The sequence below is a fragment of the Panthera onca genome, chromosome C2 (genome assembly GCF_046562875.1).
Source record: "Panthera onca isolate mPanOnc1 chromosome C2, mPanOnc1 haplotype 2, whole genome shotgun sequence".
NCBI classification, from domain to species: Eukaryota; Metazoa; Chordata; class Mammalia; order Carnivora; family Felidae; genus Panthera; species Panthera onca.
Window position 1 is genome coordinate 139920120 of NC_138347.1, and position 14794 is coordinate 139934913.

Genomic DNA, 14794 nt, shown 5'->3' on the forward strand with positions numbered 1-14794 from the left:
ATTGCCCAAAGGTATGCCATTATAAAACACACTGGCAAAAATAATTTAAACTGGAAGAATTCGGGGTAATAATATTACAGTTTGAAATGTTAGCAAAAATATTTTGTTGCAGTTGTGTATGTTGTGATTAAAACAATGAAAGCGCTCATCTTGAACAAATAGCATTTGTTGAATGAAAGCGTTCATGGGGGATTTTTATTGTTAGCCACATTTGTAGATCTTTACAAACTGCTTACATGGATTTCTTAAAATTTGTTTGAAAAAAAAACCTCAACAGATCCCAGTTTCTCTTGACCATTTCAAAGACCATTAATCACCCTTGGCCATTTATCACCATTTAATAATACCAAATCATAGAATGGTCAGGAGAAGTAAGTGGATGGAATTCAAACATTTGCTTCCCGTTTTCAACTCTAATTTTTAAAGTTTGGATGGGGTGAAAATGAGGAGCTGTGGAACTTTGTAAGGTTTTTGTTACATATGATTATATTTTCTCTTTTCACCACTGCTCATTACTGGTAATTAAAAGACAGTTTTTAACATTGATTGGGAAAACCCGTTATCTGGTTCAATCTAATCTTCTCATTATGTGACTAGATCTAAGATTCTAATAGTTTCAGTAATGCTGCAGGTCGTGTCCTGGGAGACTGAGGGGCAGGTAGAATCCGTCACTCATCATGGTTAACCAGTTCTAAGAGTTTATCTCATATAACCCTGTTTTGAATTAACTAAATAATCCAGTAAGCAGTGTTTTTAATATCTCAAAAAGGGAAAGATTCAAAGTTGGCTAACAATGAAATTTCCCATTTTTCACTGGCAGGAACCCCAGCCCCGTAATGGGGAAGGTCCCACCAGTGCGAAGGCCCCACATGGGGACCCCTCCCCTAGTGAGGAAATGTACCCCTGAAGAGGAGTCCTCCTGGCCACCTGGCCCACTGCTACCCTACCACGTGAGTACAGCAATGGCTTTGAGGACCTCAGCAAGTTTTCCATTTCTTGGTGGCCATTTGTCTGTGAGAAATGGCCAGAACCTCTTCCTGTTTCTCTTAAACATTCAGTAAAGGAGATATAAGCGTCTTTTTACTGTTCTGCTTCGTTTTTCCAAGTGTAATCAAAAGAACTTGTTTGGATAAGAGATTAAGACTATTGGTTAAGACTCAGGTGTGATTAGTGAAACACTTGGTTCCTTGTGTAGAACAAGCAATACTGTTGAACAGAACTTTCTGCAGTGGTGGAAATGTTCTCTGTATGCCCTTGCCCATACACTACCCACCAACCACATACTGCTGCTGAGTACTTGAAATGTGGTGCAAATGAAGAATTTAATTTCCAGTTTTATCTCATTTTAATTAATTTAAATTTAATTCTCCACATATGACTAGTGGCTACTAAAATGAACAGTGAATGCATACATTGAACGCTGTGTGCCTCAGGTGTCCAGCCTTTTTGAATATTTCTACAAATGTACCCCTTTACCTCTGTTTCTTTAATAACCCAGAAAATGTTTCCTTGTTTTATATTATTGTAAATAGAATTCTCTAAAAGTAAGAAAATACTTAAATTAAAAATTCTTACTTCGAAACTTATTCACCCATATTGCCCTTCCATAGTTTTAATTACTTTATGATATTAAGAAAATTTATTCAACCTTAAAATTACAAAGTAATAGCAATTTAAATATCCTAGCTTTATTTGCTTCTTTACATGTTTTAATTTGGAACTTCACTATATATGTAGAAGTAATTATACACATTAAAATAACTTTTCCATTTTATTATTCCTTTTTAATGAGACAATAAAATATCCTACATTAGTATAGTGCATGCAGTGCTATTACCAAAACATTAAATTCAGCATTTATTCATTATAATGCAGTACTCAGTATGTTTCAAAGTTTGGATCTGGTAGATAGGTTATTGAAATTACAGATTAACTATATTTTTAGGTTTACTACTGAGGGTAGATGTCCTTCCACTATTGGGCAATCATTAAAAATTGCTTTACGTCGTAAGATGCTAATAAGAGAAATTGTGGGGAGCGGGGGATGTATGGGAACTCTCTGTACTGTCTTTGTAATATTTCTGTAAATCTAAAATGATCCTAAAATTTTTTGAAGCTTACTAATGTTTTTTAAGTTTATCTATTTATTTTGAGAGGGAGGGGAGGGGCAGAGAGAGAAGGAGAGAGAAAATCCCAAGCAGGTTTCACACCCAGCAAAGAGCCCGGCATGGGGCTCAGTCTCACAAGACTGAGCCAAAATCAAGAATCTCAGGTGAGATCACCTGAGCCAAAATCAAGAATCAGATGCTTAACTGACTCAGCTACCCAGGTGCCACTGAAGTTTATTTTTAAAAATCGTTTCATCAAATTTTGTCGTGGTATCCATTTGTATCTGTGCAAAATAAGAATTACCAGCTCAGTAATTAGTAGTACTTACATAAGTATCACTAAATGTCATCTTCAAAATATCCCTGAGAAGTGCTGTTATAATTTTAAAAATTAGAAAGCTGAGGCATCGAATAAAGAATAATTCAGCCAGCGTTACTTAGTGGCAGTACCGGGATTTGAACCCAGCAAGTCAGTGCTTTTAACCACACTTATGTTACTTTTTTTTTTTTTTTTTTTTTAGTTTATTTATTTTTGAGAGACAGAGACAGAGAGAGACAGAGAGAGGAATCCCAAGCAGGCTCCGCACCAGCAGTGCTGAGCTCAATATGGGGCTCCAACCCACAAACCGGGAGATGATGACCTAAGCCAAAACCAGAGTCAGACACTTAACCGACTAAGCCACCCAGGTGCCCCAACACTATGGTACCTTTTTAGGAGTCTTGATTATGCCATAGAAGATACAGATTTTCTGCTGTCAGTGTAGCAGTACAAACTTCCCAGTATAAGAAATCCAAAATAAAGTAATACCATGGTGATAAATTACTTTTATACCTTGAAAGATACAGAAGTATGCTTTATTTCTGTAACAGTGATTCAGACTTTATTTCATACAGTGGTTATTTTGTTGAGTGAGGAATATGTTCATATTCTCTTGACAAGAAGCATCTATGTTAGTGGGGTTTTAAAAAATTTATTTGTACTTCCTTAAGGTAGTGACTAAGAATGAAAAAATTGAGCATTGCCTAAGAGTAAGGGGAGATGGATGTGGCTGGTTATGTCATAAAGGCAAAGTTTTAATGAGAATAAGTTTTTAAGGAACTTAGAGTAATATATGGCATATTATTTTGCGAAATTATTTCAGTGTTGTTTTACCATATGCCTATTAGAGTGTTTTCTTTTACCATATGCCTGTAATGTTATTCTTCCTGGACATTAAATTATGGATATGTAATTGTTAAAACTGAAATATAGGAAAGGTTGATGGTGAATTATCAACATTTCTTTGAGGTGTTTTTGTGAAGTTTGGGAAGTATTTCACTAAAAACAGGGAAGAAAAAAGATGGAGTTTGTTGCATAGTTCAGAAATTGTTGCAAATGGAATATATTGGTTTGTCCACTCATTGTTTAAATAGTATATACCCATTGATGGATTAACACATTCAATGACATGATATATCTAACTGCTGCAAGTATTTAAGGTCATGCCTTTAATTGTCAGTAAGAGACAGAATTGAAATGCTTTAAGGGAATTCAAATCATAAACAGGTGCAATTCTTATAGAATCATTCTTTTTCTGTTATTGTATACACTTGTGAACTGATTGGCAATCCTCTGTTGACTCTGACAAATTATTTGGAGTGCAAGAAAGCACTGTCTTCTTGCTAAGAATATATATTTTTCAAATCACTGTGAAGATTTTGTCATACTGTAGAAATTTCAGGGCAAAGTCATGTTTGCAAAATAAGGGAATTACACATTTTAGTACTCATTGACCAATTAAAATTTAGCTTTAGATTACTGGTTTAGATTGACACCCTGTCTTGATCTAGTTATAATCTTTATTAGGCCAGGCAATTCATGTTATCTTAGGTGGTTGCATTGCTACTATGCAATTCTGTGTTGGTCACAGATGGGTCTAAGGGAAAATGACATTATTGTTGTCATTCTTTAAAAGGCAGTGTATAGCTAGAGATCTGGTAAGGACAATAAGGAGGAAGAAAACTTTTAGAAGATCATAATTTATCCCAAAATGCCTATATCCAACAGATAGCCTTAAATTCTTTTCATGCCAATGGCTTCTGTTCTCTACAGCACATAGCACATACCCCTTTGTTCAAGTAACAACTATACATCCTGGATTTCCCAGAACAAGCCATCTTTCTGATATTTCATCCTGTTTTCCCCATAAGTGCACTTATACTGCTTAAACCATATGTCCCATTTTTTAAAAATAGCATATTTAGAAAAGTAACTACTGTACAGAAGAAATGATAAGTAAAATAATTTTGCACCATTTCCAAGGAACTGGAGTATACTTAAGACTTAGGTGTCTAAGTTTGGATCTTTCTGTAACTAGTAACTACTACCTTTGGTATAGAGTATCCTGCTTTATCATGTACATTTTAAATGTGTCAGTTAAATCAATCTGGTTGTGGTATTTTCAACATGTTATTAAAACTAATGAATTTTTGTTAAAATGAACACAGACTTTTTAATTCATCTGTTTCTGTTGGAAACAATACATTCTCAAGCTCTCAGTTTGTTTCTGCTTTCCATAGTGAGCAAAAAGAGAACATGCTTTATATTGTTAATCTATTTTTAAAAAGAGAGTTGGTATGAATCTGGTTTAAAGAGTTAGAACAAATATCTAAAGTATTAACAAAAGAAAAACCAAGACTAAAGTTTTGGCACATTTTCTCTTTCTGTATATCCCCTTCTCATGTAAAAGTGGTTCAAATTTTAGAAGACTAGAACTTAGATACATAGAACTATATAGTTAGGGGATTTAAAAAAATCTCTTTATGGGGTGCCTGGGTGGCTCAGTTGGTTGAGCGACCGACTTTGGCTCAGGTCATGATCTCATGGTTTGTGAGTTTGGCCCCACTTCGGGCTCTGTGCTGACAGCTCAGAGCTTGGAGCCTGCTTCTAATTCGGTGTCTCCCTCTCTCTCTCTGCCCCTCCCCCACTCATGCCCTGTCTCTGTCTCAGAAATAAACATTTTTTAAAAATTTTTAATAAAAAAATAAATTAAAAAAATCTCTTTATATGCTTTTCTCAGTTTGGAAAGGGAATCATTGAAGATCCTAATAAAGTATGAATCAAGATGTTGCATATAAAAAGTACATTGTAAAGCAAACAATAAATAAATTTTTCATTATAGGTGAAATCTATAGATTTCATCATAGATATGATGAAATCTATAGATCATTATAGATTTTCCTAATCCTTTGCAATCAACAGAACTTTCTAGGGCAAAATATTACAGCTTTCTTTTCAGGATGTATTTGCACATTGGCCCAGGAAGTATCTCTTATGTGTTAAGATGTTAATACCTTGAATAGGTAGGAACCCCTTCCTGAGCTCATTACAGAGTTGCTGGCTACTTTTTAAAGAAGATGAACACCTAAGAATAAATAGCTAGGATGTCTGCTATAAAATAACCTAAAAGTACAATTTTCTGTACTCTTTAGTTTCGTAGCAGGGAGACAGAAATTCAGAGATATTTGCAAATTGCATATAATTACAAATTCAGGTTTTTGTTAGAATTAAAAGCTACTAGAACTTAAAGGGAAGAATAAGATAGAGACATGTTTTACTTTTCTCAATTTAGTTCTCCTTGGATTTTTTATAAGAATATTTTTTTAGATACTCATTAGCTGTTCTTGATTGCTTTTAATACTTCATAACTGATTTAAAAAAATTTTATAGTACTTAATATTATAACTTCCTTCTCTCATACCTTATGTTTATTAGTTATTAATTTATAGCAGAATCTCTATTAGAAAGAGTCTATTATTTTAGGAGAAGGGAAGCTTTGAAAAAGAATGGCTTATTTGAAGTGGTTCCGCCCATGAAGGGAGTCCCTATTTTAAAACCTGAGAGCTAGGTTGACCTTCATAGGACGCTCAGGTCTGACTGCTTTCCATCTGCCCTCTGAAATCTGATTTAAGTCTCATGTTCTCCCTTGTGTCTTTGTTAGTCTCATAAAAAACTTCAAGACAGAAATTATCGAATCAATTGCCAGAAAGCCTAAAACAACAGAGTTGTGGGCTAGAGGAAGTTAGCAAGATGTAATGAGAGTGAGCATTCACATGGGCTTTCCTTATAGGACAAAGACTGTCACCTCACAAACCAGAAAGGATAATCTAACAGCTCTCTTTCTGTGTGAGTGATGGATGGATGCAAAATAATGCTGTGCATATACACGTAGAATAACTCTTTTAAAGCTGTGTTTGAACTTTGTGTAAGTCTTAAGATGCCAAACTTTTAAAACTGCATACAAATGCAAACACTAAAATAAAATACTACCTTCTTTTAAGTTGCTGTACAATGCACTAATTTAGCTGCAGCTGAACTCATATTCTGGACATTGCATAGAAAATATTGGAAATGTTTTTTATCTGCTGGCTTAAAATGTGCTCTGCTCATTTATGGGTGTGTCAGAGAGTCTCAAAGTCACTGACTCCAAGTGTGTGGATTTGATTCCAAAGAACGCATTAGGATTGTCCTATCTTTCTGCCATACTGAGGACTATACCTGCCTAGAACAGCTTAATACGGGTTTTGCCCTCTCCTGTTTCTGGGAGAAGGCCTGAGAGTTAGGTTTACACAGGCTTCCCAGCATGCAAAGTAGAGGGAGCAGAACTATTAACAGCTATAATTAAGCAAGTTAACTACCTCCCCTGTCAATACCTAACTTAATTGTCAATAGGAAGTGCACTTTGTGTCTACCAAACAAAGTAAGTATCAATAAATCAAAAAGATAATCATGAATTGCCTATATTTTATGTACATTCTGATTTGATAATTCAGAGTCTATCTCATTTTTTGCATATGTAGTTTGAACTAGATCTCCCTTCAAAATCAGTTTTCTGCCTTAATTATGGGGCCACACACATTTAAACTAAATGCAGATCCCCCTGATGACCTCTCTCTTGACCTCCAGCTTACCATGCATACTAGATGAGTCCTAAACCCTCTCTGCTCCCCCAGCTCCCTCCCCATCAATAAAACTGGTTACAACCACCTGCAAAATAATAATATTGATAAAGTAAACACAGATCTGTGCTCACAAATTATGGACTTCTATTATGTTTTCAAAGCCTGACAAATGCTTTTTTTTAAATATGCAAATCTACCCATAAGAAATTTCAGAAGGTCCAGCCTTGACTCCTGAGAGTATTGTTCTTGAAATTTCTTTTTCATTGTTTAGCTATTTTGTTAACTAGTAGAACAAAGTGATTTTTTTTATAATTCATAAGTATTCTGCTTATGATGTCTGACATGGCAGATGTGGCTAAGAAAGATGAAAGATAATAAGAGCAGAACTTGTAACCGATACACATAGTAGAATTACACCCCAAATTAGTTCAGTAATCATTAAAGTCTGCTTAATTAGTAACTTTAGTTGTTTTCCAGCTTCTAATCATGAGAAGGTAAGTGAGAACCGTAAAATGTTTACAAATGCAGACACATTATGAGACAACATTTAAACTAGCCAAGCTATGAGGAGAAAAAATAACCAATTGCTGGTTTATAATAGGGGAGCTATATAAACACCCCCATGACCTCTGCAATAACCATTCTATCGCCCTGAGGTCTGCCACACAAATTCATCCTGTGAGCAAATTAGCCAAGCCTCATGCCATTTCAAGTTGTGAGGGAAGTTTCTGGAAAAGGTCCACCAACTATTGTAGAGAGAGGTATTTGGCCTATTTTAATTACATTATTCCTCAAAACTTCTGTGATCTGTAGGAACCACAGACCAGAATGAAGCCCCCTTTTCTCGGTATACTTTCTATATAATGAATTCAAATATTTGTGTTCGTTTTAAACACTAAAAAGGAAAAGAAAAAAAAACATAAAATATACTTTGTGCTGAAAAGTTTTATTCTGAATAATTAAAAGGGTTTTTCCCCCTTGATTTCAAATCCTATGAATTTACTAGGTAGTGGTCAAGTGCTTATCTCTGTTTTCCAGATGAAGAATCCTTGGCAAGGAAGTTCAGTGACTGAGCTGGCTCTCTAATACATGGTACCGCTAAGCAGCAACTCAGTGGATGACCCTTCTGGGGTTATTTTTATGATTTGGACTAGATGTGACTGGGTGGCGCTTTGAGCCATTGAGCTGCCCCCCAGAAGTCCTTAGGCACAAAGTTGGAGTTAGTGTGAAAGCCAAAGATACAAGAACACTAGAACTGAATTTAGAAGACCTGGCTTCAAGTCTCTGTTAAATAATTAATTGCCTCATTGACCTTGTGGAAATCATGACTTTTTGGCCTACTATACAGAACACTTCCGAGGTAGTTTACCTTAGCACTCAGGCTCAAATCTCAGCTCTCCCGCACCCCTGTTCCTGTTTTCACGTGTATATATAAGGTGATGCTGGTACCTACCACATGGGTTAAATGGAAGACCCTCAAAAATCTATGATTATTGGTGTGTAATAAGCCCTCTATAGCTGGGAGCACATAATGCTGCTGCTGCTGCTTCTTGTTATTATTATTACTGTTAGTATTAGGATCAGTGAAATGTGTTTGATAGCATAGTATACACCGTCTGTTGATATATAATTAGAGGAGATAAAATATGTATATAAATACCTGTAATATAAGGTGGATGAAGACCGGCTAAACTACTTTGGTAATAACAGAAAGGAGAGATTATTTCCATGTGGATTGTCATGGGAATGTCCTTAGAAGTAATTTTTGAGCTTGGTCTTAAAGGAGAGTAACGATTTGGACATGCTAAGGTGGGAGAAATTGGAAGTGGTCAGGGACATCCAAGAAGCAGAAACATGAACAAAATTAAGTTCTTATTACTAAATTACTGTATGGATTTCAAGCAGCCATTACATTTATTTCATCTTTTGGCCATGTATCTGTGTCTGTATAAACATAGCCTACTGCTTTAGGTACTGGAAATTCTTTTAATTATCTTTATATATGTATTTTAAGTAATCTTTACACCCAGTGTGGGGCTTGAACTCACAACCCCGAGAACAGGAGTGGCATGAACTAGCCAGCCAGGACCCCCAGTACTGGAAATTCTCAAACTGTTCTGTAATTCACAAAGTACTCTTAATTTTTACAGAAAACCATCAAAATATGTTTTGTTATTTCCATTTTATACATAAGGAGACTGAGGCTCTCACAGCAGTAATTGGTAAAAGGAGGGAACAGACCATTGTACAGGCACTAAATTTCACATATTTCTATAGCAGTCTGTGGCCTCTAGTAGACAGTTTCAAAGGCATCAACCGTATAGTTGGCCCAAGACTGCTTTCTTCTGTGTGCCATGGGACACCTGGGTGGCTCAGTCGGTTGAGCGCTGACTTCGGCTCAGGTCACGATCTCGCAGTTCATGAGTTTGGGCCCTACATCTATCAGGCTCTGTGCTGACAGCTTGGAGCTGGAGCCTGCTTCACATTCTCTCTCTCTGCCCCTCTCCCCTGCTTCTGTGCTCTCTCTCCCTCAAAAATGAATAAACAAACTAAAAAAAAAAAGTGTGCCATATTCAGAAGGGCTGGAAAAACTGTTCAGATGACCCCGTGTAAATCTAGCACCACTATTATAACCTCAAACCCACAGGTTGCTAGTGATAATACCTTGAGGGCAGCCGAGAAGCAAGTGTTATTAACACTTGGTGTGATCTTTGCACCATTTTGTCACAGCTTAAGTTTGCTAGGTAGTTTTGATTCAAGTATTGTTGTCTTTAGTTTATTAAATTGAAACTGACCAGTAAATGAATATAAGGTCTCAAAGCTGTGCTGCACTTGTTAGAGGAATCCTGTTCTTGATTCTTGATCCAAAGATATTTGGAAAATAAGAACTAAGAATTTTTACATATTGATACTAGGAAGTTATAAATTCATAATAGTTAAATAGCCATCTACTCACAGATCATAGTACTCTGAATGATTCTCTAGTTACCATTAGTATGATTTTGTTTCTAAAAGTTTATTTATTTATTTTGAGAGAGAGAAAGCACTCATGTGCTTGGGGGAGGGGCGTAGAGAGAGGGAGGGAGAAAGAATCTCAAGCAGGCTCCCCGCTGTCAGTGCAGAGCCCAGTCCAGGGCTCCATCCCCCAACCATGAGACCACGACCTGAGCCGAAATCAAGAGTCAAACACTTAACCAACTGAGCCACCTAGGCGCCAGTATGATTTCCTTTTTAAAGGATTTTTAATGTAAGTAAAATGTCACAACTTGCATTTATTTATTTTAGTTGATATAATAAGTCACAAAAGCTTGTGTGTGTGTGTGTGTGTGTGATTATCAAATCTCCAAGACAGATATTTCTGGTGTTAGAATACTGTCTACTTCCCATGATAATGCTGTTGCACATTTGTTACATTTTAAATATGAAGTTAACATATTTCTACTTGAAATGTCTTGATTACATTGCATATTCTGAAAACACACTACTCCAGTAAAACTGTTATTTCAAGAGTAATATCACTATATGATGTGACATTTATATTAAATGTGATTTTCATCTACTCTGTAGGGTTTTCTGAAATTATAACAAACTGTAATTCCATCCAGTTCTGGCTATGTTGTAAACTTGGGAGTGAACTGAAGAGATTTGTCATAAATATCCCACTAAGGGATTTATTTGGAATACATTATAACATGTTTTTCATTTTTAATAATACAAGATTAACATCATTCAGTATGAAATATTATATTGCTATACAGCGTAATTCAAAAATATCTCCCTGATGCTGTCACTGGATGGTATTGACTTTAACTTGAGGTCTTCATTGTCTAACACTGTCTCTACTTTATATGCTTCCTGTTTTAACATTGCTAAAAATTGTGTGTGAATATATGCCTTTGTTACCAGGATGTAACTATTATCAAGAATATCTGTTACCATTTTTTTTTTAATTTTTTTTCAGTGTTTATTTATTCTTGACATAGAGTGTGCGAGCAGGGGAGGGTCAGAGAAAGAGGGAGACACAGAATCCGAAGCAGGCTCCAGGCTCTGAGCTGTCAACACAGAGCCCGACGCGGGTCTCGAACCCACTAACCGTGAGATATGACCTGAGCCGAAGTCGGACGCTCAACCGACTGAGCCACGCAGGCGCCCCTGCCCCACTGTTACTGTTTTAGAGGTGAACTAGTATTTTCAAGCTGTCAGTCTTCAGCAGGACACAGTATTACAATGCTAATTCTCATTAGGTGGAAACAAATTCCAGAGATTCTTCATTTTACTTTAAAAGACCAATGACTCTTCCCTGTTAGCTTTTATCTGTCTGCACCGGTATATATATGATAATGTGTGATGAAAGACTACAGCTTCTCATACTTCTGTTTTCTGTGCATGACCAACCCTGAGTTCTCAGGTTTTTCCACCCCAGCTCAGAAAACTTTCATGCAGCATGTGGGTGGCTCAGTCGGTTAAGCATCCGACTCTTGATCTCTGCTCAGGTCATGATCTTGTGGTTGATGAGTTCCAGCCCCACGTTGGGCTCTGCACTGACAGTGCGGAACCTGCTTGGGATTCTCTCTCTCTCCCTCTCTCTCTGCCCCTCCCCACCCAGAGTAAATAAATAAACTTTTTAAAAAATTAAAACTTCCCTGGTCTTCCCCTACTCCTATTTACTAGGCACATACCGATCTAGGCAGGCAGGAGGAAGTGAGTGGGATTAGGGGCAGGACAAGTGTTAAGTGATATCTGGGCACTCTAGGTCAAGGAAAGGACCAGACAAATTCTAGGCCAAGAATCAATATGGAAAAACTGATTTTGATACTCTCCCACTTCGTCTTTTGCATCCCTCACACCTGATCATCTCTCTATCTCATAGAAGAGTTCTTTTATAGCAATAAGGTAGCTGTTACAACCAGAGACTCCGGAACCACTTGGGCAGTGTGAGCTTGGGAAAAGTACTTAACCTCTGTGTGCCTCAGTTCCCATGTCTCTAAAACTGGGATGTAAATTACATATAAAGTATAGTATAAGTGAAGTATATAGAAGTGCAGTAAAGTATATGTAACAGTGCCTAGCACATAGTAGACACTACAGAAGTGTTAGCAGTAGTGATATTATAATAAATTATTCTTATTGCACGTTAGATGGTTAAGGTTATCTACAGGGGAGACCCAGTATACTCAATAAATGGGGTCAATAAATGTTGCATTTCCCAGTATTCCATTACTGAAAGACCTGCCTTTTCTTATAAAGGCATCTTGATCAAAATTAATTCTCAGCCTTTTTCCCATAATTCCTTCAGTGTACACGCTCTTAAGGATGCTAAGAGAGAAGAGATGATAATCAGCTAAACCATATCATACTAACCAGATATGACTAGTGACCCCACCCTAGGAATGTTTACTGTTTAAATGGTATTAATTGGCAGAATTGTAGGAAATTTGGGATTAGGAAGGAGAACCTGAGCCTGTCACCTAGAAGCCCAAATCCGTTTAACTTCTCACATCAGAGAGGATATTGCCTTACTGTAAGCCATGAAAGATCTAAGACTCAGGTTTTACCATACACTCCTAGTAAGCAGGGGTAGTCATAACATGATGGTATGGAACATTAGGCCATGAGACTCTCTTGCCAGTGACTTGAGATGGCCTGACCTCCTGGGTCCCTAGATGGCCAGATGTCTGCAGAGAGAGCCTCAGAGTGGCTTCTGGATCTGATGAGTAACTCTCTCTTCTTCTTTAAAATTTTTTGCTGACTTTTTAAAAGTAGTACATAAGTAAACTGCACATTATTTGTCTTTATTACCCAACGTAATGTAGTAACCATTGATTACATCATTTTGCTTCAGATTGAACCCATTTTAAGTTTATTCCAATACAGTTATAAACTCCTTTCGTGTTTAGTGATTGGCATTTATTGGCAATATAGAATGGCCCTCTGCTTTTAACTGAAAAGAAACAGAGGGATTCATGCTAGCCATTGGCTTTTCATTAAACTAATAGTAATTTTATTTTAATTTTTATTTAATATTTTAAAGATAATGTTCTTGATAAATTAGAATGTACCAAATATATGAACTGTGACATTGGACTTGATTTTAAAATAGCATGTTTGCATAACACTTTTGTGGCTGTTTCATTCCTCTAATGGCCATAAAGCCCTGGCTTAGATTTATGTAGCAAAAAATCAGCAGCTATGGCAGAGAATCTTAGCTGGTAGCAGCAGAAGTGAACAGTCATCTAGACATGAAGTTGATCTTTGAAGGATCTGCAAAGTCAACAGTATTGTCAAAGTATTTTGTTATCATTTATGGTAGATCGGTGTTTAATTCATTATTTTTTTTTCTTTTTTTTTTTTTTCAATATATGAAATTTATTGTCAAATTATTTAAATGTACTTACTACTTTATTCCAAGGAGCCAGGAACATCAACTATTGACATAAAGTTTTACATTTATTTTTAGGGCCCTTGAAACACGGGATACTTTTCTATAACTTAATGAGATATGTGAAATTTTATTGTGCCAACGAGTACTCTGTCCGTTCTGCTTATCCAAGGCAAAGCAAATAAGCAGTAATCTTAAATCAGAATTTAATTATGTAATTCCCATTTCTTTTTTTTTTCTAATTTTTTAATGTTTATTTATTTGCAAGAGGGAGAGCATTAAGTGGAGGAGGGGCAGAGAGAGAGAGAGAGAGGCAGACACAGAATCCAAAGCAGGCTCCAGGCTCTGAATTGTCAGCACAGAGCCTGACGCGTGGCCCGAACCCGTGAAATGTGATATCATGACCCGAGCCAAAGTTGGATGCTTAACCAACTGAGCCACCCAAGTGCCTGTGCTGTCGTACCCATTTCTTTATCCTAAAGTGTGAAACAAGTAGAAGTTATGAGAGACAGAGTTGGTGTGGTAAGAAAGTACTTCTCCAGTTCCTATAATTGTGGGATTATTAAATAGCCATTCCGAACTTTAGTTTCCTCATCTACAGAATGTGAATAATACTTGTACAACTTAGTTCTTAGGCTTTGTGTTGGGAATCAGATGACATAAAATGCGAGAAAATGCTTCATTAATTACCAAGTGTTTTTAAAATGTCTGTGAAGTCTTAAATACAAATGATGCAATTAGCAATATAGTCTCTAAGGCTGCACATCTGTATCTCAGAAAATAATTTGCCTAACTAGTATCCTCTGAAAAGCAAGTGTGCTGTAAACTGAGCTTTCATTGATACTTAAGTTTTCAATTTCATTTTTGTCTCATTACAGGGGATGCTACTTCACATAACTGATAACAAATTTATTGACTTCTTACTGTTATTCTACATCCTGATTTTACTCTTCAGCTATTATTTCTACATGTCATATCATTTAATCCTTACAGCAGTCCTATGATGTAGGTAACGTTATCACCGTTGAAGGAACTGAAACAGAACTGCTTAATGAATTTTCCAAGGTCACGCAGCTAATGAGTGGCAGTGAAGATAGAACTCTAGTCCATGTGGTTCTAGAATCCAGACAGCTCTACTTGCCCCTGCAATTGGCAGTTTGAGTCACACTAGGCATAGTATAGTTCATCTCATATTAAAGACACCAAAGGTCATTAATTTCTAAAACACTACGGTCGTGAAATAGTTTTAGTTATCATAACTTTTCCCCACAGAAGGTCCCATTAGCTCTTGCTAAATCTAAGAGTATCTGACAAATTCAGATGAAGATGAAGTGGATGGGGGTGCCTGGGAGGCTCAGTCGGTTAA

General features: G+C 36.5%; 1 protein-coding gene across 5 annotated transcripts in view; it reads left to right on the plus strand.

Moving 5' to 3' along the window:
• Positions 1–14794, plus strand: part of UBE2E2 (ubiquitin conjugating enzyme E2 E2) — a 374957-nt gene that overhangs the window by 232948 nt on the left and 127215 nt on the right. The window contains exon 4 of one of the 5 annotated variants that reach the window (XM_060638561.2): positions 821–950. The exons of the other annotated variants lie outside the window; for them this stretch is intronic. Coding sequence (XP_060494544.1) covers positions 821–950 — 130 coding nt within the window. The remainder of the gene's footprint in view (positions 1–820; positions 951–14794) is intronic. 5 annotated transcript variants of the gene reach the window in all.